The sequence below is a fragment of the Megalobrama amblycephala genome, linkage group LG22 (assembly GCF_018812025.1).
Source record: "Megalobrama amblycephala isolate DHTTF-2021 linkage group LG22, ASM1881202v1, whole genome shotgun sequence".
Lineage (NCBI taxonomy): Eukaryota > Metazoa > Chordata > Actinopteri > Cypriniformes > Xenocyprididae > Megalobrama > Megalobrama amblycephala.
Window position 1 is genome coordinate 32,854,450 of NC_063065.1, and position 25,157 is coordinate 32,879,606.

General features: G+C 38.4%; 2 protein-coding genes and 1 long non-coding RNA gene across 4 annotated transcripts; 1 reads left to right on the plus strand and 2 right to left on the minus strand.

Moving 5' to 3' along the window:
• Positions 1 to 3,412: 3,412 nt before the first annotated feature.
• Positions 3,413 to 19,402, minus strand: LOC125257957. Its single transcript, XR_007182485.1, has 4 exons — positions 18,783 to 19,402; positions 17,485 to 17,557; positions 5,812 to 5,959; positions 3,413 to 5,242 (listed from the first exon to the last, which is right to left on the minus strand). It is a non-coding gene; the product is annotated as an uncharacterized LOC125257957 (long non-coding RNA).
• zic4 (zic family member 4) lies at positions 11,356 to 17,072 on the minus strand. 2 transcript variants are annotated; one of them, XM_048174694.1, is made up of 3 exons: positions 15,281 to 17,072; positions 14,543 to 15,172; positions 11,356 to 12,529 (listed from the first exon to the last, which is right to left on the minus strand). In XM_048174694.1, the coding sequence occupies exons 1-3, from the start codon at positions 15,702 to 15,704 to the stop codon at positions 12,090 to 12,092; spliced, it is 1,494 nt and encodes a 497-aa protein (XP_048030651.1). In that variant the 5' UTR covers positions 15,705 to 17,072; the 3' UTR covers positions 11,356 to 12,089. The 2 variants fall into 2 exon arrangements, with proteins under 2 accessions (XP_048030651.1, XP_048030650.1); XM_048174693.1 differs by having other exon boundaries at positions 14,543 to 17,072.
• A 123-nt stretch (positions 19,403 to 19,525) lies between the features above and the next one.
• zic1 (zic family member 1 (odd-paired homolog, Drosophila)) lies at positions 19,526 to 23,276 on the plus strand. Its single transcript, XM_048174695.1, has 3 exons — positions 19,526 to 21,223; positions 21,688 to 21,851; positions 22,187 to 23,276. The coding sequence occupies exons 1-3, from the start codon at positions 20,254 to 20,256 to the stop codon at positions 22,382 to 22,384; spliced, it is 1,332 nt and encodes a 443-aa protein (XP_048030652.1). The 5' UTR covers positions 19,526 to 20,253; the 3' UTR covers positions 22,385 to 23,276.
• The last annotated feature ends 1,881 nt before the right edge of the window (positions 23,277 to 25,157 follow it).

Genomic DNA, 25,157 nt, shown 5'->3' on the forward strand with positions numbered 1-25,157 from the left:
ATGTGAAGTGTAACCCTAAATGCTTTCAGTTTATACAAGTGTATACAGTTGCACTAGTCTCTCTCTCTCTCTCTCTCTCTCTCTCTCTCTCTCTCTCTCGCTCCATTGAGGGTCTATGACTGCTTTGGCTCTTCTTAGGAGAATGTCCTGGAAACGGGGCTCAGGCGCCTTTCCAATTCTTGCCAAGTACTTAGAAGTCAACATCGTCTATCTTTGATTCACAGACGCATCCACGCTCCCAAGAGCTCACCCTTTGATCCCTTTCATTTTTTTCTCCCTCCTGTTTCTACACCAGATCTGTTATGCGCTAAAATTCTTTGGTTTTCCATAGAAACATCTCCTTTCCCTGGGAATATTGATGTTTTCTTCCTCGCGGGGGTTATGATATGGTGAATCAGAATCTCAAAGCCACGGACAATGGCAGTATTCATGGTCACTTTTTGTCTTTGTCTGGTTTTGTCTTGTTGTTCAAACCCCTCGTTTCTCAAATGAATACAAATATTGTTTATTCTGTTGATGTCCACGTTCTAGTCACTTCAGCTGCTTTTCAACGTTTCAACTCTTTGTTGGAGCAGCAGGTTCTGTACACTGGAGAGAATATAGACTTGAAGGAGGCCTCTTTCTTTCTTTCTTTCTTTCTTTCTTTCTTTCTTTCTTTCTTTCTTTCTTTCTTTCTTTCTTTCTGTCGAACTATAGCATACATAGGCACGTCACAAAAGTCGTTCATTTTCCCTATATGGCAAAATGTTTCACTTACATCAACAACGTGTATAGCGGGATCATATTGTGACATGTGCGCGCGGAACGCTTAATTTCCCTCAGTAAGCCATGGCAAATTCATATGCTCTATGAATTAAAAAGAGCCCTTTCCCGTCTTCTTTCTTTCCAGCATTGACATATCTGCTCCAGCACACTTTCACTCCCCATTGTCATCATGTCACCCCAACAATGTTCATCTCCTGGACACCAATTTTAGAGCTCTTTGATCTACCGAGTGAAAAGAACAAAGTTATGGAGAGAAGGGGCTTTTGTGTTCCGGCTTTTAGATGTTCTTAATATTACTGGACAATGTGGAAAACCAGATAATTGATGATTGATGTCATACAGTTTAAGAATTTTTCAGCGGAGTTTCAAATTATGCACATATAAAATGAACCAGTTAATGAAGACAGATACATTAGTAAAATGATACAAAGTCGCTGCAAAAGTAATTGTAAAGTCGAAATTAACTTTTATTGTGGCTAATTTGATACCGAAATCCAGAGATTCGTCTGGTCCCTGTTGGCCAGCGTGTTTAATATGGACCATACATTAATTCCGAGATGCAGCTTTTATGTGTCTAGTGTCAACTTTCATGGCTCTCTGTTTGAATTACATGAGCAATCATCAAGTAACCCCCGCCCCCACCTTCGCGCGCGCGCGCGCGCACTCTCTCTCTCTCTCTCTCTCTCTCTCAGTCGTTCTCACTATCCTCAAAACATGCATTTTTAAATGTAATCTCTTTTTAAAAATGAAATGTTAAAACAACAAAGTTTCTTTAAACATTGAATACACAGTGACATTCTTTAAAACGTCAGTGAACAACATTTTAAGCTACATTGATGTCATTTCACTAGTGACCAAATCTAGAAATATTAGTTTTTTCGTGAAGCTCAGCGTTCAATCAAGTCCTATAAATGTTTACATTTACTCTAACACAACTGGACATGTCGCTAAACTCATTTCTAAAAGGAACACAGAGAACTTTCAGATGATCTAACATTCTATAATTAAAACTTCTTTCTCGTGTTGTTTCCACTTCTGAAATTAACGTTTTCTAAAATTAGTCGAAGGCGAGATTATCGTTGACTTGACGGTAATAATATTATCGGTTTCCTTTAAAAAAAAAAAAAAAAAAAAAAAAAAAACTTTGATAAATAATCAAGACGTCGGGTTGTACACTAAAAAATGCTGGGTTAAAAACAACCCAAGTTGGGTTAAATATGGACAAACCCAGCGGTTGGGTTAAATGTTGGACCAACTTGCTGGGTAGTTTATTGATTAAAAATGACTATATGACTGGCTTAAAATGAACACAAAATAGGTTGGAAATTAAAAAGTCCGACACATAATTACTAGAGGCAACAATAATAATGTTTATTATTTACTCATTATTTATTACACTTAATAAATGTTCATTTATTAAACATATTAATACATGTTAATTTCCAACCTATTTTAGGTTCATTTTAAGCAAGCAATACAGCAATTTTTAGACAACAGTTGAGTTAAATAAAACTACCCAGCACACTGGGCAAACATTTAACCCAACCGCTGGGTTTGTCCATATTTAACCCAACTTAGGTTATTTTTAACCCAGCATTATTTTTAGTGCATGCATAAACGTGGGTTTTCTTTGTTTTCATTTTAATAATTATACTTTTTATTTGATCTGTTTTTCATAAATAATCTTGTGCTGTTTTACTTTCATTTTAGGGTGTGTTAAAGAGGACACCTTTATTAAATGTTTCAGATAAGTCGGTTTCTCATTTTGCCCCAACATTTTGATAATGTACAAAGTAGGCTAATAAAATTGTGATTAAGTTATTTGTCTTTTTTTAAAAGTCGTCTTAGTGCAACATCGACTGGAGTTTATGATTTTATCATAGTCCCATGCCTTAAAACATAGACTATCAAATATGATTCAGATCTCTGTTATAACAGTGCCGTTGCTTTTCATGTGCATTTTAACAACATTTATTATACAACCCTGCCGCATCTTCACAAAAAAGAAGAAGAAAAAAAAAAAACTCCTCGTCGATGAGCACACACTGTCTTAACATTGATTGAAAACAGAGACCAGACACAAAAACCGTTTACAAACATGTAGAAGCCATTCACATCTACGGGATTCATTCTCAGTGCGAACATCCATCTGATGAAAAGGAGGTGTCAGGCCTGCGCAAGTCCTTTATAAAGGCCGATTGTCATTTAGACAAACACTGGAGGACAACATAAAGGCAAAGGTCAAGTCCTTTTCCAGTTCAAGTGTGTGCTGATTCACCTACAGGTCGACGGGGCACCACTTTATTATATCTCATCATGATGAAAAAAAAAAAAAAAAAAAAAAAAAAGATCTATCTATCTATCTATCTATCTATCTATCTATCTATCTATCTATCTATCTATCTATCTATCTATCTATCTATCTCAAATCAATTGTGCGTACAACAGGTAAATTTGTTATGCAATAGAAGACAACAAATAAGTTGATTTTGGATATTAATATTTGCACGCAATAAAATCAAAATCCCTCAATGCGAATATCCTTTAACTATCAATAATACAATTATGAACTGCAGTAATACCTTTTACACTTTGAATCAAACACACACTGCACTGGCACTATCATATATTTTTTTTTTTTTTTTTTATGGTTGCGTGCTTCCCTCTCGTTCGCAAGTTCAATTATAACTGTGAGGAGACAGACGGATTAAAGAAACAAGTAACACTAATTGCGCGGCAGGTATAACGAGGAGGTCCAATCTTGCTTCCCCTCTCTCTATTGAGTTTGTGTCGTCTTAATGAATGACAGGTAGAGCTACTTCCTGCTTTCACACGTGCAAAAATAGGCCTCTCTCTGCTTGCAGCCATGGACCCTTACTGAGCTCGGGAAACAATTGATTTTAAGCATATAGTTAATTATGTTCAAAAGGAAATCGTCTTGAGTCCATCATAAAGACGCTTATTATTCTTTGGTTTCCTTCGTTTATCACGCAAGCAAATACATATGCGTTTTCTGTGGTCAGCCATGTTTTGTGATTGGTTTTGCCTTTTTTTTTCTATTTTCAGAAAAAAATTAAATAGTTCTTACCTTCATTTTTACGTCAAAAAGACCTTTCTTTGATACAGCCAGCGTCTGAATCTACACATTTTAACTAGCTGTTAACACTGAATCTGTGCAAAAAATGGGGAAAATCTCAGACTATTCCTCAGCCCTCGTCTGTGGAGTTTCCTCAGCCACACAAAAGAGTATTATGAAAAATAGCCCAAGTCCAAAGAATGTCTCAGTGGTCGACTTATTATTTAAATCTTTCATTATATGGGGTGAGAAAAAAACTTATAGAAACTTTCCTTTTGATGAATTAACTCGTGCACAACGGGAAAAGTCTCGCTAGACATAATTCTGCCCTTTTTATGATGATTTGAGACTTAAAAAGAAAGATCACCAGCTTTTGTGTGAGGATCAAGACGTTATAGATGCAGCATGTGGGAGCGGAAATGTTTTTAAAATGGCGGCGACGATTAAAACTAGATTTTGAGATTGTGATAAACTCTGTTTATGAATTTATACGTTGAAAAATTGGTCAATAATAATAAGAACGCCCCTTTTATGGTGTTATTTTTCATGCAAACTTTTCACGCAATTCATAAACATGACTTCATTGTTTTGGTGCTGTCAAATAATAATAATAAAAAAAGATTTCGTATTAATAAAATAAGATTGCATGAGTTGTTTCATTATACATCAGAAAAGGCTGCCACTGACACTCAACGGGAATTTCTTTCCTTCATCTACACCTTTAAATTTCCTCCAAGACAGACTTGAAAACGTGTCATTTGTCAAGTACAGAGAGCGCATATATCGAGATAACTTGTCTTGTGTGTGTCTAATTGGAAAAGTCGATGTTGGAAGCCTGGCCACGCGTCTGTAGCTCTAAGAAAGAAAGAAAGAGAGAAAGAATGCCGGAGCGGAAATGAACTGCAGTTGAATGACACTTTACTTGCCGGTGATTAATATTGATCCACACCCCCTTCAAGCGTCGTGCTTTAACAACACGCAGGTGGCTGTTGACATTTCACTCGAAACCTCACCTCCAAAAATCCACACACACATAAATAACGTACACTAAATAAATAAATATATAAATAAAACAGTGCACAAATTATTAATAATCAAAAACAGCACCCTCGTCATCAGCAACAACAATATGCTTAATTGCAATAATAAGAAGACAATAAAAAAGAAAACATATCTTAATTATCATTATGCAGGCTATTTCAAATATAAGATCTTTATTTTGCACGATTTCAGGAGCGTAAACAAACTTATTTTTCTTTTACATTATTCTTAAATAAATAAATACATTTGAATTCTATATGGCAGATCTCAGGTCATGCGTAGCTCTTCTTTGTTCCTCTCCGTCTGTGGGTCATTTGTTTCCGGGTTGTGTGTCGATACCTTCAGCAGGTCATACAGTCACTGTGACAGCACAGATATAATGCTGTTTAATAGACCGTGATGATGCAAAAGACATTAAAGTTAACAAAGATGTGTCAAAATTCACATAATACTCCATATGTTCATTAGAGTGCTCTCAGAGGGCCGTGGAACATTTCATTAATTTGTAATTTATGAATGTTTGACAAATATTACAGGGTATGTAAATATGAGAGGCGTAATGTCTTTTCTGCGGGAGATGAAGAAATGACCCAAAGTCTGCGTTGCTGCTAGAGTGATCACACGAATTATTCCCCTGCTCAAACTGTGCTTTCACCGTGCACAGCACATTTCCGAGCCGTCGTGTGAAATAGTGCACATAAACCAATGACTTAAAACGTCACGTTGGCAGTGCACATTTGCATGTCTGAAACATCTCACACGTTACTATGATGCATGGTATCTTATGCCTCATCTATTTGCGCTTCTGTGGCATTTTAAATTCTATTCTATTCTATTCTATTCTATTCTATTCTATTCTATTCTATTCTATTCTATTCTATATCTCTACTCTCCTTCCAGTCAGTTTGCTGCCCTATGCACTACTTTACCTTAACTGTAAATTGATCTGTTCCATGGCGGGTGTCAGTGTTTCTGTGCGAAGGCGCTTCCTCGCACAGCAGAGTTCTGAAACTTGCCTCGTTCAGGTGGCCAGAGGTCAGTCTCCACTGTTACTCTCAGACGTCTGAAACCCGACACCTGCGGAAAGTTGCACAATACCAAACCAATTTACAACCTGTTGCTGAGGCTGCCATAATACTGAATTTATATATATATATATATATATATATATATATATATATATATATATATATATATATATATTAGCAAATGGTTCAAGATTAGAATTGGATGTCATTGTTTTCCAATGGTTCATATCCGGTTAGTGCAGATGTTCAAACGGAAGCATGTGACAGCCTTAGAAGCGGGTTACACACCCTTTAAAGGGTTAGTTCACCCAGAATTATATTTCTGTCATTAATTACGCATCCTTATGTCGTTCCAAACCCGTAAGACCTTCGTTCATCTTCGGAACACAAATTAAGATATTTTTGATGAAATCTATATGACTCCTCCAGACAGCATTATAATCAACACTTTCAAGGTCCAGAAAGGTACTAAAGACAATGTTTAAAAAAAGTCCACGTGACTACAGTGGTTCAACCTTAATTTTATGAAGTGAAGAGCGCAGAAAAAAATAAAAAAAAATTGCCCATTATTATTATTATTACGTTTGGCCAGCTCCTGTGTCAGCATCACATGGTGCTCACGTGAACACGGCCTCAGCCAATACTGAGCCCGCATTCGGACGTAAATATGGAAGCTCTGCAATGCCTTCAATGCACAAACATAAAAAATGTTGAATAAAGTCGTTATTTCTGTTTTGTTTTTGTGCACAAAATGTATTATGGTCGCTTCATAAAATTAAGGTTTTTAATTTTAAGGTTTTTAACTTTTTAATAAGTTATAATAAGTATAAATACCTCTCGGATTTCATCAAAAATATCTTAATTTGTGTTCGGAAGATGAACGAAGATCTTACGAGTTTTGGATGACATAAGTGTGCGTAATTAATGACAGAAATTTCATTTTTGGGCGAACTAACCCTTTAAGTCCGTCTCTTTACTGAACATATAAAATTACCATCCATTCTCATGATCTAGTACCTCACCATTTACACTGCAGTAAGTTAGTAAGTTACGCTAAGTTAGTTTCATGACACGGAAGAATAAATATTTTACGGCTATCTGGAGACAACACTTTCTTCTTCTGCCTCAAACTTTCATAGCTGAAAACCATTCTCGCCTCCCTTTCCCTTTCTCTACACAAACCACCTCATATGTTGCTCATAATATGAAATATGAACCGCGGGATGATAGATTATATTTCAGAAATACTTAATCGCTGAAGGGCACATTCTGCAATTCATTATCATTTGCCCATGGTGATGATGTATGGCCCACTTAAATAAATCTGATACTCCCATAAAAACGATTTCATTATTTTTACTTTTCATTATCATCATTACCCTATTGCATCGCACGCTTAATGCTGGAGCAGTTGCATTGATTGATGTCTCTTGTATCATCGTATTAGAAGACAACATGGCCTATTGCCAGCACAGCTTTGACCATTCAGTTTAGGCATCTGGAGATTAAGGTGTATCGTCCATAGGGAGCACATGGAAATATGGAAATTCACTTAATTTTGTTACTTTTGTTTGCATTTCAGTGTCTGTCTGTGCGGTGGTAGACCCCTCTGAATGATGTACATTGAATTAAACTGTAATATGTGTGAGTTCTTAAAGGAAACCCTGCTGAGTTAACAATGTTTACCATAGATGTTTCCCTTTGGACCATCAATAAAATAGTTTTAGCTGGTAATATTGCACAGTCTATATCTATAGGCCAAACAAACAAACAAATAAATAAAGCTATTTTACCAGAAACTCGAAGCAAACATTTATAACTATAGGCAAAAGTGAACTATAACACGCTTGTGTTCTTCTTTTTAGTCATGTGAAACATGAAACGGCTGGTCGTGAATATGCATAAATACCAGAGATAAAAATAACTGCAGGTAAAACTTGGCAAATTACCTACTATGATTGTCGTACAGATCCACAGAGTGCACATCTGGGTTTGTATTGCATCTCAACTTGACTTGGACCTAATGCATTTTGAGGGGAAATGCAACGTTTACCTCATATCAGCTATCAGCAGTCAAGCATTTTGCAAATTATCACTTTTCCAATGGCTTTAATGTTTAAAGAATGCGGTGTTTTCTTGGATCCTTCTATTAAATGCAAACAGCAATGACATGTGCTTTCACCGACTAAATGTTTTTTAGTGGAAACGCACGATGCTCCCCACATAGCGTGCTTCTTTGCATGGCATCTATCCTGCTCATGTGCCCCTTATAGACTCTAATGTTTTAATAGCAAATAGAAAGTCCTTGTTGCAGACTATACGAACAAATTAGAGAGAGAGAGATCAGAGATCAAAGGAAGCGAAATAAGCACGGGTCGCTCGACTCATTCAAGCAGCTGCTTTGAGATTCAAGGCCAACAAGCGTATCTTACATTGAAAGAAGGTTCCCATTCAGAGTGCAGGTGCGAAGTAGTGCGGCACATTCTGCTACATTATTTGAAGGTTGTTAGAGATCAGTGTTCACTCTGCTAACTATAGGGGCTGATTCTCACTAGAGAAGAACTCCTTCATCCATGAAAGTACAATAACTCAGCGCCAGCGAATAGATGATGGTGGTAATCTGACTATTTAGGAGCTTATTCAATCAGGCTACCCAATTTATTAGTCATTTCTCGCTATTTCTTTTCAGTTAGTCTATGCCAGTAACATTTCTCTTCTCCATTCCAACTCCAAACCTAATGGTGCAGGAAGTGATGTCATAATGTGTTAAGTTCAAGTTTGTTTCGCGCGTTGTTTATTACTATTCCTGTTGCTTCCATATTTACAGGTGGATAGATGTCTCTTTTATAGGAAACTTCTGTTTGGTGCAATATTAATGTGTTTAGCAGTTTTTCCATAACAGCGTTTGGTTGTAATTAAATAAGTAGCATGTGTGCATGTAAAAAAGAGTAGTTAATATGTAATTACGTGTTTTACTATACTGTAATTAGCCTACATATATGTTTAAAAACGTGTCATGCACACTTTATTGCAAAAACAAACGGTGTATACTGGGATATCGCAGCATTATAAATGTACTCAAATTTGGTTGCACTTAATTTTAACTCATACATGCTGTAAAGCGACTTGTTTCTTCAAATAATGTCCAATATAAGACACATAATGAATTACCTATATGGACGTCGATTCGAGCTGAATTCTTATTTCACCAAGATCAAATCATACCTTTTACTTTTATAAGTGTACACATTTTTAATAATCAATACATTGGCAAAATTGACTGATTGATAGACAGTCAGCTTTTATAGACAAAGCAACGGATACAGTATAATTAAGTGCAAAGTAACATCATTTAGTGGAAAGTAACAATACTCACTTATTTAACTATTTGGACGGCAAGACCAGCGCCAGTTAGTTGGTGTATGATTGAGTTGGAGGGGACAAAGAGGTCTAAAAGTAGCCTATTCCGTTTTAACTTTCTTTGTGTTATTGACTAGTTTATATATTTATATATTTGCCATTGCACCTGTCCTGTCATTTTGTATGCGAATTCCAGTCAGCCCTTGTCATGTAATTATGACATTAAATAGAGCGTTGAATGGTGTGGAGAGAACCGCTAATCCCCTATTAAAAGAGCTTTGTTAAATAATGCAGGACAGTTTCCGGAAGTGTGATTATCGCCTCAATTATTTCACAAAGAAATTATATTTCACACTCAAATGAGCCCTGGCTTGCATTTAACAAAGAAGTTTTTTTTCTTCTTCTTCTTCTTCTGCTTCCTTTAGAGAGGCAGACTATTGCTTAATATAATCAGAATACGTTAGGCCAAGTCCACCATATTATAACAAGTGAATAAACTATAATTTAACTTTTATTATAAGAATTTAAAAGGTTAAATGGACGTGTGTCTTGTGTTTCAGTTGTGTTTCACTTCACACTTGTAAGCGCCTCATTTGCATTTAGAAGAAATAATTTATTATTGTTGTTGTTACTATTACTACTATTACTATTTTCCATTTGTGGCTATTTTCAGGAGATGGCTGTTATTTTGGAATGGCTAATTCCTTTTATATGACCATGTTTCCCAAAAATCTCGACACTGCTGGTTACAATAGTTATATAGACCTATTAACTAACGAATTGTTGGCTTATTTGGAGAGAGAATAGAGAAAGCGCATACTATTCAAATACGAGAAACTGTTGAAAAGAAACATTTATTGTTCTGTCCCCTTTAATCGCAACTTTGACACGCGGACGAGCGTGCGCGCTCTCAGGCTCACCAGGAGTCCGAGAAAGGCAGCTTGTCGATAGTTGATGTTACTTGGAAGTATACTTTATTCTGGTCAATTCGTCTCCTCTTATTTTGTTGAATGGAATGAAAACCTTGAAACAAATTCGCGCGATCAAAATGGTGACACCTTTCCATGTCATCAGCGTCGTTTAGACGACATGCAAGAATCCCCTTGATAATAAAATCACTTCAAAGGATCCTTGCTTCAATTGAGACCAAACTATCCCTTTCTCCTCTTATTCACCAGCTCTGACACTAGACTACGACACTGTTTGGTCTTTTCCTGCTGTATTTATTTTACACTGTATGCAGCAAAGAAGTTTAAAAACTGAACGTGCTATAATCACACACACACACACACACACACACACACACACACACAGTTTTAAAGGGATCAGTTGAGAATCTAAAAGCTAAGCCAACACAGATTTCTGCATTCGTTGGATGACGATTCCTAAAGTGAAGAAATATTGATCGATTCTTAATGAGCCATTTATTGATTAAAAATGTACATTTGCTTGGATATGCAATGGCTATCATAAGTTGTTAGTTTAGGTTATTCCAACACAGTGAACACAGGCCCATGCCTCGTGTGAAAATTAAGACCAAATCAATTTTCTACTAGACTTTTTCGGTGATTTTAAAACCGAACGAATACACATTCGTTTAAGTAAAGCGCATTTTGTAGGCTAGTTCTTTTTTCTTTACAGAGGAAATATTGCATTCTTTCTGACAGAACATATTCTACGGCCCCGTCGCCCATATTATTTAAATTTGACTGGGCTTTTGCTATTGAAATCTTAACTCACCATGAAGATTCACCGTCGTGAAAAAAAAAAATGTCTCTTTGTATAAAAGCCTCTTTGAAGTCTGTGTGAAAATATGCAACTCTTTCATCAATTGCTGCCCATGTAATTGGAGTGTAAAGCTAGGGTATATTTGTGTGCATAAGCAATACAAAAGGAAATAATAAAAAAAAAAAAAAGTTATCGCAATGGGGTTTGCTGAGAGAATTAAATTTATTTTAAGTTGGCTGGTATCCACTATGTCATTTTAGGATCATGTATATTTTGATCATTTAGGGGTTTGTATTAGATAATGACTAAACAATATAATCTATAACATACGTATTTTTTCCTACTAAAGCGAAGGTCTTTTAGCTTTGCATCATACACAATTTATTCAAAATACTGACAACTTACAAGGCATTTCGGTACACATTTTAAGGTCTCTTCTGATAATTCGTATTTTTCATAAAAATGGATTGCTGACAAGTTTTACAAAATCACAAAATAACCACATTGATAAATGACTAATCATAAATGAAACGTCATATCAAATACATTAACACTGTTTCCATCAAATTGGCTTGGCTGGAGAAAGCACAAAAAGAGGAAAGAGTCTACGTCTTTATGAAATTCAAATAATCCGAAATATTACTTTTTGTACAAAGTAGAGTAGCAAACATTTAAAAATTGCTGAAAGACAAAAACCTTACAAAATTACTGTTCACACATGGACATTAAAACGTCGTAATTTACAACTGTACAGGTTTAATAATTAAGCACTTTGGTTCAATAATACAAAAAGAAATTCTTTACCGATTCAAAAATAAATTAAGATATTGAAATCAAAGCGGTCTATTTACAAAATGATACAGTGACATGCCTACACTATTGAGAAACATAGACACTCGGGACATGTTTTATATCGATTGGTGGTTAGGCAGTGACATTAGCTGTCAAAGGGCCAGTGCATCCTTCAGTAAGGCAGTAACAGTGGACAAGCCTACTCTGAACTGACTCACACAGGCGTCAGTCCAAAATGGACTGTCCAAGTAAGAAAAGATGTCATTTCAGTCACTTCGCCAAATGAATATTACATTTTGTTAGAAGGCGTCCCTCCGTTCAGGATTGCCGTACGTTGGCCCCTCCGTATGGCCCGGTGTGGAGGAACCGCTGGGTGGGGTTTGAGGGCCACTGGCACCGGAGCTGTGACACACGTACCATTCGCTTAAATTGGCCGGCTGGGACGATGATGAGAGTGGCTCGGAGATCGCAGAGGGAGCTGGCTCCCGTCCCAAGTCCGATGAAGGAGAAACAAGAGATGGAGTCGATGATTCGTAACCCGAACTCGGAGGTGGAGACTTGCAGTGCACCTTCATGTGTTTTCTCAAAGAGCTGGGATGCGTGTACGATTTGTCACAACCTCTGACTTTGCAGTTGTACGGCTTATCGCTAGTGTGTACGTGGGAATGCTTTTTCCGGTCACTGCTGTTGGCGAACCGTCTGTCACAGCCGTCAAACTCGCATTTGAAAGGCTTTTCACCTAAAACAACAAAACAGTTGTGACAATGGTCATTACAGGTAACAAGTGTACACATTATCATTATAACGAGAGCGTTAACCAAATATACTTTGCATTAGTCAAACGCATGTCAGTCTGTACAGGGTAAATCAGGTCACATGAGCCCCATGATATCGTGATTATCTTTTTACTGCTCTCATGGCAAGCCCCTTGTGACTGAGACTCTCAGACAGCAATGATTTCTTTTCACAATTACAGATTATTGGGCATCCCTTTTTTTAAAGCACGCACGCCTTCTCATAGTAGTTTCATTTACCTTTGGAATGTAGAGCATGACGATCTCATAAAATACATCTGATCCACCATCTAAACTGCTATTAGGCCTGTCCCACTGTAACCATAATAGCTGTTGGAGAAGGCGGCCAGGCAATAGAAATGTTTGAATTAATTACATTTAATCACATCACGCTTATTTCCGAAGGACATAAGCTCCAGGAGTTTATAACACTACGTAATTGCTGCTGTCTAATTACAGATGCTTGCTGAATATCAATTTGACCTTCAGCTGTTGGGCCGAGAAAGCCAATCAAGAATATTAGTGTACTACAAGAAAGCAGCAAAGAAGAGACCCTTGGGAAACCATATCCATAACCAAAGATTCAAATACCGCCCAAGCAAGAAAATAACGTAGCAGCCCCCGGGAATGTCGCACAGACGTAATAAACAACGTTGGTTAAACATCAAAACTGAAGGATTGTTATCTTAGATGTTTTCCAGGTAAACGTTAACACGTGGGCAGCAATCCTTTTGAAAACCTTATTATGCCAAAGCAATTTGCAATGGAAAAAGAAAAAAAAAAAAAAAAAAAAAAAAAAATAGTAAAACTCACTGCCGAGCGACCTTATTTACTAAATCTGAAGTGCAAATATATTCCTCCAGTTGCAGATCCCACAAAGCATTAAAATTAATAAAAAATAACTATACAAACATATCAAGTTTATCCTGTTAAGTCACGGCTGATTGACTTTTTCAGAACTTTGATACCGACTTGTTGCATGCGGTCAATCTGCAATTTGTCAACACTGAATGCGTACTTTCTTATATCGTCACAGTTCAGAAATAAATGCAACTAATTACAACATCTTGTCTCTTGTGCAATTAATGACAGTCGTTTTGGACAGTTTCTTTCTAAAGGCTACACACACACACACACACACACACACACACACACACACGCACACACACACACACACAAGCTGCAGTGTAAGCAAAACAAGACACTAGCTCTCAAAAATGCAACCACAAGTATTTGAACAAGTATTTCTTTAAAAAAAAAAGTTATTTTATGAAAAAATAAAAAAACGAGTGTTAGTAGTTTCCATACTAATGTAGTGAAAAGTAGCGTATAACTGTTTGCAAAGTGGATATAAACACTTGTGTAGAATTAGCAATAATTGTAATAAAAACAGCCGATAAGCGATTTACTGTGGAGGGAAAAAAAGGCTTTTCGTCTCTATTTTTTTTTTTTTTTTCAGCCGACTAAACTAGACGCAGTAGGCCCAACACATATAAATGTTTTGAAACATCATGAAGCAGTTATGAAGTAAGGAATGCGTTATTTTTACAAAACACAATATTAAAATAGCAAGTGAATCAAAACCGTAACACTCCACAGTGCTCCACCTTTATGGTTTCTTTTAAAAACGACGTATTGCTAAACCATGCTAGCATATTCTGTTAGTGTAAACTAAATAGTTGTATTCATTAAATTCCTTAAATAACAGCGAGATAAAGAAAAAGATGCCAGTGTTCTGCGAAAACTCTTTGCATCATAGATGTTATATAAAATATCTTAAATATCACCCTGAAGCGGAATTTTAGACAAACTCTGCATCTGTTTAGCTTGCAAGCTAGCTCACGTCATTAATAAACTAGTGGCCGTGCATCGGTTTGTTTACACTGCAGCACTGCAGAGTTACGAGGCGCTAGTATTTAACTAAATTGTCCTAAGGGACGGCAAATTAAGTCACTGACCTGTGTGTGTCCTCTTGTGGATTTTCAAGTTTTCCGATCGGGCAAATACTTTTCCACAGCCGGGAAACGGACAGGGAAACGGTTTCTCTCCGGTGTGCACTCTGATGTGATTCACAAGTTTGTACTTCGCTTTGAACGGCTTCCCCTCTCGTGGACATTCCTCCCAAAAACAGATATGGTTCGCTTGCTCCGGTCCTCCAACGTGCTCCACGGTCACATGTGTCACTAGTTCGTGCATGGTGCTGTACGTTTTGGAGCAAAGTTTCTTGGCGGAGTGCTCTGGCTCCAGCCACTTGCAGATGAGCTCTTGTTTGATCGGTTGCCTCATGTAACGGAAAAAAGCGCCAGCTCCGTGGTGGTGGTGGTGGTGGTGTGCGCTGAGATTCATGTTCAGATTGAGCCCGCCGTATCCGTGCAGCGGAGAAGCAGCAAACGGGTCTGCCCTGGAGCTCGCTACTTGACTCAAATGATCAGACCGAACGTACATTTCGGCAGGTATTCCTAACCTTATTTGTCCGTTCAAGGCTTGGCCACCTGGTGCTCCGGTAGATGGCTGCTCGTGATGAAGTCCAGGGAAGAGAGAATGGTTCCCAGGGTCGGGGTGATGACCATAGTGTCCCGGATAGCTACCTGTTGTTGAGACAAACATTCCGTGGTGAGAGGCTGAACCAGAAGTCTGGTCGGTCAGCACGGGCATGGCTTGAGCTGTCAAATCTCGGCGAATGAGGAAATCCCTACCTGCGGATAGCGCCTGGGCCGTGTGAGACATAGAGTACGGGACCGTTGCCGCCTGCACCGGGCCAAAAGCTCCCGTTTGACTGGAGACCACTTCACTGTGGCCTGCAATATGATGATTGTGGTGGTGATGGTGGTGGGGATAATGATGGGTTGGGCTGATTTTGAGGGCCGCGGAGTGCCCCATGTGTTCTGGCCCGAATGGACTCGGCCCCAGGCGGGGTTCCGCAGTCATCTCCCCAGGGTGCGAGTGAGCCATTGAGTGTGGATGGCTGCTGAACCCCGGGAAGCCTGTCACGCTCTGAGGGGTATGGTGGTGATGATGGTGATGGTGGTGAGCCCCTGCCAAGTCAACTAATCTCAGCGTCGTGTTCCGTTTGGAAAACGCGGGGTCCATCACAGGGCTTCCCAAAGCATCCACGCTCATTACTCCTAATTTTAGAATAACTTGACAGCAGGCAAAATAATAATAATGATGATGACAAATATATTTTAATCGCTTTGAAGAATACAGAAGAAAAAAAAAATTAAACTTCCCCTAAAGTTTAGTTGCTATCTCGGTGCCTACGTGGAATCCCATTCGGTTGAGAGGCAGCAGCAGGACGCTTTGATATACTGAATAGAGATTCATGGTAGGCGCTGCAGCCCGTGGAGCCAAACAATCACCGAGCGCTCTAATTGGTCAGAGCTCCGTGATTGACGTCACTCGTGACAGTTTCCAATGCGAAGAAAAATGTTTTAGTGACAGCAAACAGCGAGCGCGCATGCGCCGAGCCTCAGGCAGCGGGTGAAAAAAATGCTTTTGTTATGCAAAGGTTATTGTACTTTTAACTGCAATCCCGAAGTTGCAACGAAGCAATGTAACCGTTCTTTATATTACAGCTGGGGAAAATGTGCGAGTTCGCTCTAAAACGGTGCGTTTGAGCAACTCGCCGCAATAAGTGAACTAGAAAGAGTGGACCTGCATGCAATACAAATGCGACATAAATGTTCTGTCTGGTAGTCCGTTATAGAAAACATCTGAAGCTTGATAATAAACGTCGAAAATGGCGGTTAGCAGCCTAAAAAGTTAAAGTTTGCAGTAGCATGCTGCTTGCTCGGACTCCGATTTTTTTTTTTCCGTATAATTAACCATTTTGTTGAGAAAAAAAAAAAGTTTTCACACCCCCTCTTTTTCCTCTAACAGTGCTTCTGCGTCGTCATGGGATCGGTGTCTTGTGAAGAGCGCGAAGGTCGCCTATTGTCCAGAGGGAAAAAAGTAACGCAAAAGACCTGTTGTTATGATCGGGGGTAATTTTCGGCCTCAGTTGTTCAGCGGCGGCGGATCAGGCACACAGGAGGTGGTGCTTTATCAAAAGTGTACAGGGCAGCAAAGCAAAGAAGTCTTGGCAAAATAGCTCGAGAAGCTGTTAAATAAAAATCTTAATACCTAAGACCTAATCCAGTCTTTCCGAAACGTAAAATTTATCCCTGTTATTTAATAAACAGACTGTTGACAGTGCACCTGTTATGAATAAAGTACAACCATGAATCGACAACCGGCTGTTGCGTTGTATCTTGTATAAATGGACAGTATCCACCACATGAAAACAAGCTCAAGAGTTTTAATGACATTCTTTGAACTTTGCCCAAGGGAAGGCATTTTAGGCAAATGCTGATATTTCAAGTTATAAACTGACTTTAGATATATGGTCGGTGAATGTATATCTAAGTGGTGTTTTAAATGTCACAAGGTGTAACATATGAAAAGTTAAATGTTTAATGCTCTACTGTGTGTGTGTGTGTGTGTGTGTGTATATATATATACATATGTAATGTAAATATACACACAAAAATTAAGTGTGCATTTTAATACAGTAATGTCTTTCGTAGAATGTTTTAAAAAATACTTTGCTTCCATGTTGCCGCGAGGAGAAAAAAAAAAAAAAAAAAAAAAATGTTATATGAAGAGGAAAAAAAATATTTAGAAACCAACAAACCAAAAATAGCATACATTATAATAAAAACACCTTCACCTTGTAAATAAAATTTTAATGTTATTGTTTGTTACTATGTCATTTTATCTAATTTTCCAACATGCAATGAAATAAGCCATAAATAGTGCAGTTTAAATCATCATGGCGCAGTGAAAGAAGTTTTGGTCAATGGAATGTTTCCTCCTTGCACAATAAAAATGCAAATACATAATTCCAAAACAGAATGATTACCTTGATCGCTGCTTTGAAGCTTTATCTTAATCAAACCGGCCAGACACAGATAGGAGGTGTTGGGTGAACTGACCTAAAAAGGTCAGACAGTTACTATTAGATATGTCAAATATCATATGTTCAAGCTCCACTGGAATTAGGCGGATTGTACGTGAGAGTACAGAAGCAGCGTTTAGATTGTGCTCGTGTGTCTCGATGAAAAATGGAAAAAAAAGTTGACACCCCCACCCCTAGCCCACATAACTTCATTCAAAGGTAGTGTATGTTTATGTTGACGAATATCAGTGCAAAAAGTAGAAATAGCCGTAACACAATACAAAGTTTTTTTCTGATTTTTTAAAAGCGCATTTCACGGAACCCTTACTTTATCTGAAGGCCATTGTGATCTTTTATGTTCACGTATTATGAACACACGTGAATGCAAAACTAAGTCTAAAATCCACAAATGTAATCTTTGAAAATAACAAAAGCGTGACCTTAGACATTTCTTCAACTTTAGGTGGCTTCATTTTAATCAAGGTCAAGATGCATTCAATTACTGATGCAAATAAATCGGTATTCCCTTGAGAAAGGTCATGAATTGATCTGTCAGGCCTCTGGTGACAAAACCACACAACCCGTGTCATAAATAAGTAAACATTGTATGAACTATGACGAATAGTGAATATGTTAGTCAAATGGCTGGGGCTGAGGGTCGAATGGCTCGCAGTTGCATTCTTCAGGAATTTCTTTAGCACGTAACTTAAAGTTTATTTTTGAGCTTCTTTTCGTGTGGTAAAGGGGGAAAAATATGCAAAGACACAAAACGCTTCTGATTTGACAATGGAAAAGAACACTCAAGAATGAGTCATATTTTGGACAAAATCATTGACGCTGACAAAATCATATTGCAGGCCAAAAAAAAAAAAAAAAAAAAAAAAAAAAATCGTTCTAAGAAAAACAAAAAACAACAACAACAACAAAAAAAAAAACAATTCAAGCACATAGACTTAAAATAAAGTTGCAATGTTTTTGACACTCTTATGGCACATTTTCGCTACTTTTAGTGGATAAACAAAAATGGCACCAAACAAGGTGTGCTTGTCCTTATGATATTCTTTCACTTTTAATTTAGAAAACAAAAATAATAATAATAATACAGTACACTTAAACGATTCCAGTCTTTTAAAAACTAATTTAACTGTTGCAAGCATTGCTTGCACATGGGGAAAAAAACACGTTATTAAAACACGTCGGTAAATATTTCCAAATGATTCCAACCTTCAAAACTTATTTCGTCTCCACGCTACGAGTCTTACCGTTTTTCACCTGTTGAAGACACCGTCCAGATTTCTTTTATAAAGATAACGTCCGTTAGACAAAACATTCAACTCAACAGCTTCGCCTGGCCCTCTCTCTCTCTTTTTCTCTCTCTCTCTGGAAGGAGTTTGAGAGTGTATGGAGCTGAAGGCTGCAGTCTGGATGATATTTTAATGGTTCGTCTGTTCATGCGGCTTTGAACTCCAGCCGCCGGAGTTTCCTGCAGAGAGAAATCCCACTTCACAACTTCCACAACCCACAAGTTTTACACACACACAAGGGCGATACATTACGGCCTTAATCTTTCAAAAACACAGGTTAAAAATATGAATAACAGAAAGAGACACCTCGTTCGCAGGTTTGAAACTATTATTTGAAGTTTGAAGGAAGGCCTACTGAGTTTAGACACAGAGCATGGGCGTTTAAAAGAAGAAGAAGAAAAGCTAATCGGATGCTTACGTTCTCGTAATGTGAATATCAAAATAATAATTAGTTTCCAACAACAGTATCAAACAAGTCTGTGACTTTCACTGCGCATTGAAAAACCAGTGAAGGAACAGTTTCCCAGAAATCACGTCCTTAAAATGATGCATGTAAAAAAATAAAATAAAATAACTACAAAATGATGCAGGCCTATTAGTGCATCTTTATAGATAATATTTTGTACTGTTGACAAATTTGTGCATTGTTTTCTTGCAAACGTGAGGCATAAATATACAAATGTAATTTTAACTTCACATTTATGGAAAGACCATGTGAAACATGCAGCGTTTGGTTTTTCACGTAATACGCGCATGAGTTTCTTGTCATGTAAGAATATCACATTTCAGCGACTGTTTACTAGATGCGCGCCAGGTTCTTCTCAAAGCATCAGGCTGCCACATAAGTAGGCCAAACGTGGAAGTACTCCGTCTAGGACAAAAGCTATTATTCGGCCATGCATTCACTAAACTCTGTTTTCTGAATTTTAACATCCAGAGCAAAATCACAGTCAGCAACCTCCAGACAATCCCATAGATTGATGATGCAAACCGACCAATCGCACTGATGCTGAGGCATGGCGGGCTGTTATTTGGTGAGTGAATGTTAGTAGGGGGAGAGCGCCCTCTCCAATGATGGTCCAAGCACGGGGTCACGTGCTGCCCCCCTCCTTCCCCATTCATCAGGGGTGGACTGTGTTGTCTTTTCAATTCATTTATCTGCAGGAATGATTGCGACTATCAGTCTGAAGCTCACCGCCTGACTGAGGAGGTGAAAGTTGCGCCACAGGAAGATAAACCGCAAAAGACAATATTGCACATGATTTGCGTGTGCATCGGATGAGCAGGAGAGGGAAATTCCTCTCTACCAAAAGTAAATAGGAATAGGGGATCGGAGTTTGCCTTGCACAGACTTAAGTCAGAGAAAAAGCAAGCAGAGACAGTTGCTAGAGATTCTTCCTCTCTCAGTCTCCACCGCTGCAGACTGAAGATGCTCTTGGACGCAGGACCACAGTATCCCACCATTGGAGTGACTACTTTCGGCTCCACCAGACATCACTCAACAGGCGAAGTTACAGACAGAGAAGTGGCTTTGGGTATCAATCCGTTCGCCGACGGTATGGGCGCTTTTAAAATCAACCACAGCTCCCACGATCTTGGCTCTGGACAAACGGCGTTTTCCTCGCAAGCGCCCGGTTATGCCGCCGCGGCTGCCCTGGGACACCATCATCACCCCACTCATGTCAGCTCGTACTCCACCGCCGCCTTCAACTCCACTCGGGACTTTCTCTTTCGCAACCGGGGCTTCGGAGACGCCACGAGCGCGCAGCACAGCCTCTTCGCCTCCGCCGCTGGAAGTTTCGCCGGGCCGCATGGACACTCCGACGCCGCTGGGCACCTGCTCTTCCCGGGACTGCACGAGCAAGCGGCCACGCACGCGTCCTCCAACGTGGTGAACAGTCAGATGCGCCTGGGCTTTTCCGGGGACATGTACGGGAGGGCCGAGCAATACGGTCACGTCGCGAGTCCGAGGTCCGAGCACTACGCCTCGACTCAGTTGCACGGCTATGGCCCCATGAACATGAATATGGCTGCTCATCACGGGGCAGGGGCCTTCTTTCGGTACATGCGACAGCCCATAAAGCAAGAGCTCATCTGCAAATGGGTCGAACCAGAGCAGCTGACGAACCCGAAAAAGTCCTGCAACAAAACTTTCAGCACCATGCACGAGCTTGTGACCCACCTGACGGTGGAGCACGTTGGGGGACCAGAGCAGTCGAATCACGTTTGCTTTTGGGAAGAGTGTTCCCGGGAAGGGAAACCGTTTAAAGCAAAGTATAAACTTGTGAATCATATCCGAGTGCACACCGGAGAGAAACCGTTTCCGTGTCCATTCCCCGGCTGTGGAAAAGTATTTGCCCGATCGGAAAATCTGAAAATCCATAAAAGAACACACACCGGTAAGAAATTCATTTATTTATTTTTTTTTAAAAAAAGTATATAAACGCATTTATATATTATTGATATCATTTTTCGTTTTTTATATGATAATAATTATGGGACCGTAAATAAGCATTTGTTGCCAATCAAATGCTATGATTATTATTATTATTATTTGTTTCTTTGTCCTATCAAAAATGTTCATAATTCCATGACGCGAATTAGTATTTATGTTCCTAATTTGTTGTATAATATCTAACAAATTAAACACGCACGACTATGGTATCGTTGCAAAATAACCTAAATAATTAGGACGACATTTAAAGGGATATTGTTTCGTAGTGGAATAGAGACAAACTTTTTTAAACGCGCTTATATTTGCTCACATTTATTTGCTCTATGTATTTGCAAATGTGTTTGTTAATGCACGTGTTAGCCTCATAAAACTGTATTTTGAGAGATGTTTGCTCTATGTTTTTGTTAGGTGAAAAACCTTTCAAGTGTGAGTTTGAAGGCTGTGACAGGCGCTTTGCGAACAGCAGTGATCGTAAGAAACACATGCACGTCCATACCTCTGACAAACCATATCTCTGCAAAATGTGTGATAAATCCTACACACATCCCAGCTCCCTCCGGAAACACATGAAGGTAACGATAACATTACTGTTCATTATTATTATTAATATTATTATTATTTTACCTACGCTATTTGATGTATTTCTGCACGCTTGCATTTCAGTTTCTGAAACGCTGTTTCACTGTTTGGCCACTTATGGAAGTTTGTTTTATTGTGTTGAATTTTTATTTATTTATTTGCACCAAAATTATAATTATATTTATGCTATAAAAGCCACATAACACTAAACACACACTGATGTAATCTATATTATTGTCATACGCAGTTTCCTCGAGATTAGAAATTACTAAGCACACTATAACAGCATAGCATTATGCACACTGATTTATATTTGCCTTCGGCGCAGGTTCACGAGTCAACGTCTCAAGGATCACAACCCTCCCCGGCAGCGAGCTCCGGCTACGAGTCCTCCACGCCGCCCACCATCGTGTCCCCTTCCACAGAAAACCAGAGCAGCAGTTCCATATCACCAGCATCATCCACAGTTCACCACACGAGCAGCCACAGCACCCTTTCGTCAAATTTTAATGAATGGTACGTGTAAATATTTTCAAAAAGACTGCAGAATTAAGACTGCTTTGGAAATCAAGACTCAAAAGTCAGCCTATTCTCGCGTGGACCTACATACACACACAATGTGAAGAATCTGAAAGGTTTTCTGCTGTCTAGAGAGAGCAGTGCATGGACGGGGTGTGCAACGCTCTTGACAGCCTTTTCCCGATTTTTGTCCTCCATTTTCTTCCTTTTTTCATATATTTTTTTTTTCTCGGAAGACTGCACAGAGAACTTCAATTGCATGCTACCAGCAGGTCACAGCCTGTTTTGTTTTGTACATAAAGATTCACCTAGTTTAAAATGTAATATTTTATTTTGTAAATAGTCATAATACAGTTTAAGGGAATTTGTGAAAAAATGTGGTCCCTAGATATATGGAAAATGAGATGGTTTTACGAATATTGCGATGAATAGTCTTGACTGAAAAGAATGTTATAGTTTATGTGTACCAAATGTGAATTACCCAGTATTACCACAGTCTACACGTTTACCTAACCGATTAGTATTAATGTGCTTTTGTATCCAGTGCAACATTTCGTCTCCAGTCCAGTCTGAGTAGCACACAGTTGTTGTTATTTAATGTCATGTCGATAAACCGTGTAGTGAAAGCCTGAAGCTCCGTGTCAATCTTGTTTATGTAAGTGATAAAATATAAAACTATCTGTCTATTGCATTGGCAATTGCAAGAAATTATTACTTGTATATAACTCAATTTTCCATATTTATCCGCATGTAAAGGACCGGTAACACATGTTAGAGATAATCGGTATTTATGGAAAATGCGTTCGTAGGGTATGTAAAATTTAGTTTACAAAATAATGTTTGGTTACTTTTCGTACAATATTAAAGAATTAAACGTACAACAACAAAAAAAGAAAATGCCTTCAATATTTTATTTCTCGACTGTTCTTTAAACAACTGAATTGGAGGAAGGAAACTCCACAAGCAAGCTATTTATTATTTATATTTATTTTGAGTCTAAATTAAAACATTGCATAACTACAACAATAACCACTGGTGTTAAGTATCGCAGTCTTTAGGATTTAACGCTTAAAATGGAAATGACATTTCTGCTTTTACATTTTGCACCACTAATTCAGCAGGACGAATTATTATTATTTAAGTAATTTAATTTCACTTTTGTTCCCCCCATTATTGCCAGAGATTAAATATAACCAAGTCCCCAGAGCAACGTTTTAATTCACTAAAACGTCAAATCGTGACGAATTTACTTATCTAGCCTACGTGGTTGTATTGAAATACTTTCAAGCATTATTTGACTCTCGTCTTGGCCTTGTTTGGGACCAGTATATGGTAGGAGTGAAGGACTTCAGTCCAAGAAAAGAGTCACTCTTGGGCTTTTGTTCTTGGTTGCAACTTGCTTGATCGCCCCATTAGGCACATCAAGATCATGCGCGTGCATGATATCGCCAGTGCACAATTCTCACTGAGCTACAAAAGATGCTATTTGGATATTTAAATCTACAAAATGATAAATTGTTTAACCATCGCGTATTTCGACACTTCACGGCTAGAAAGTGCAAAGTTTTCTAGAATAAGAGAGGGGATGTATAGCCTACCTATATGGAGGGAGGGGGCAATCTGAGCGCTTGTAAGTCCAGGCAAGCACGCGGTCTGTACTATTAGGAGTACTATGCATGCATGCAACTTTGTGTGTGTGTGTGAGTGAGTGTGTCTCAGATAACACAAGATCATTAGCATGTGCAAATTTAAACTGTGCCCCAAGGCTATGAAACTAATGAATCGAGCATTGCAGTGTTCCTAATTCGTGGCCATTTGGATGTATTTTTGTTTTTAAATGTGTTCCGAAGACATGTTAGTTGCAAAGCGGTGCTTAGTCGCTTAAAGGAAAATGCGATATACGCTACAATGTTTACATGTTCCTCTTGGGGGTGTGCACAAGTGCAGGCGCGAGTGTAGACTGCCGTGCGCGTGCATGCGCGTGAGAAATAGCCCACCGACAGGAGGAGATACTGACTTCGGGAAAATATAAACATATTGGCACATCAAACAGTAGGGGCGAATACGAAATGCATTATGTCGGAGGTGATTTTTTTTTTTTTTTTTTTTTTCGAAATATGTTCATATTCTCCTTCCACGGGTTATTAGGTTTTGAGATATGTGAATGATGGTAATAAAATGAATTGTTCGACTCTATTTAACACTCTATCTATTCAAACGTTCTGGTACATTTTCATTCATGCACCGTTAGAGTAGCAGTAGAAAGTGTTATGTATTGATCCGTACAATGGAATGCACATTTTTGAAGGAAGTCGTTTCGCTTGCCTGTTATCCTCATTACTCCTATTTTCCCCCAGAAAATAAAAGCACAACAATCATATCCATGGACAAACGCCATTACAATGTGGCTATGTTAGATTATTTGATGGATATGACTGTTAACTAAGAAATCCGTGCTTGTTTTTTGTTAGTTTGCCCGTTGTGGTACCTCCAACATTCAAACTAAATTTAAGGCAAAATGGCTATTTAAAAAATAAAAATGCAAAAATCCATTTTTGGTGCATTTAACTCACATAATATGCCTAATAACACCACCAAAGGCGCGCAGATGACAGTTCACAAACATGCCATAGCCGTAAATATCTTTTTGCATTGTTTTCGATTCTAAACAGTAAAACTTAGGAAAATATAAACGATCCTGACCTAATACAGATGATTAGGCGTACAGTTATGAATTGTCATATAAGGACGAAATATTTTATGCTTTTATGAACAATACA

Coding starts and splice junctions, on each gene's coding strand:
- zic1 (XM_048174695.1), top strand. CDS start 20,254: ATGCTCTTGGACGCAGGACCACAGTATCCCACCATTGGAGTGACTACT. Junction 21,224..21,687: donor CCATAAAAGAACACACACCG/GTAAGAAATTCA, acceptor TGTTTTTGTTAG/GTGAAAAACCTTTCAAGTGT. Junction 21,852..22,186: donor CCCTCCGGAAACACATGAAG/GTAACGATAACA, acceptor CCTTCGGCGCAG/GTTCACGAGTCAACGTCTCA.
- zic4 (XM_048174693.1), bottom strand. CDS start 15,704: ATGAGCGTGGATGCTTTGGGAAGCCCTGTGATGGACCCCGCGTTTTCC. Junction 12,530..14,542: donor CCACAAGAGGACACACACAG/GTCAGTGACTTA, acceptor TTGTTGTTTTAG/GTGAAAAGCCTTTCAAATGC.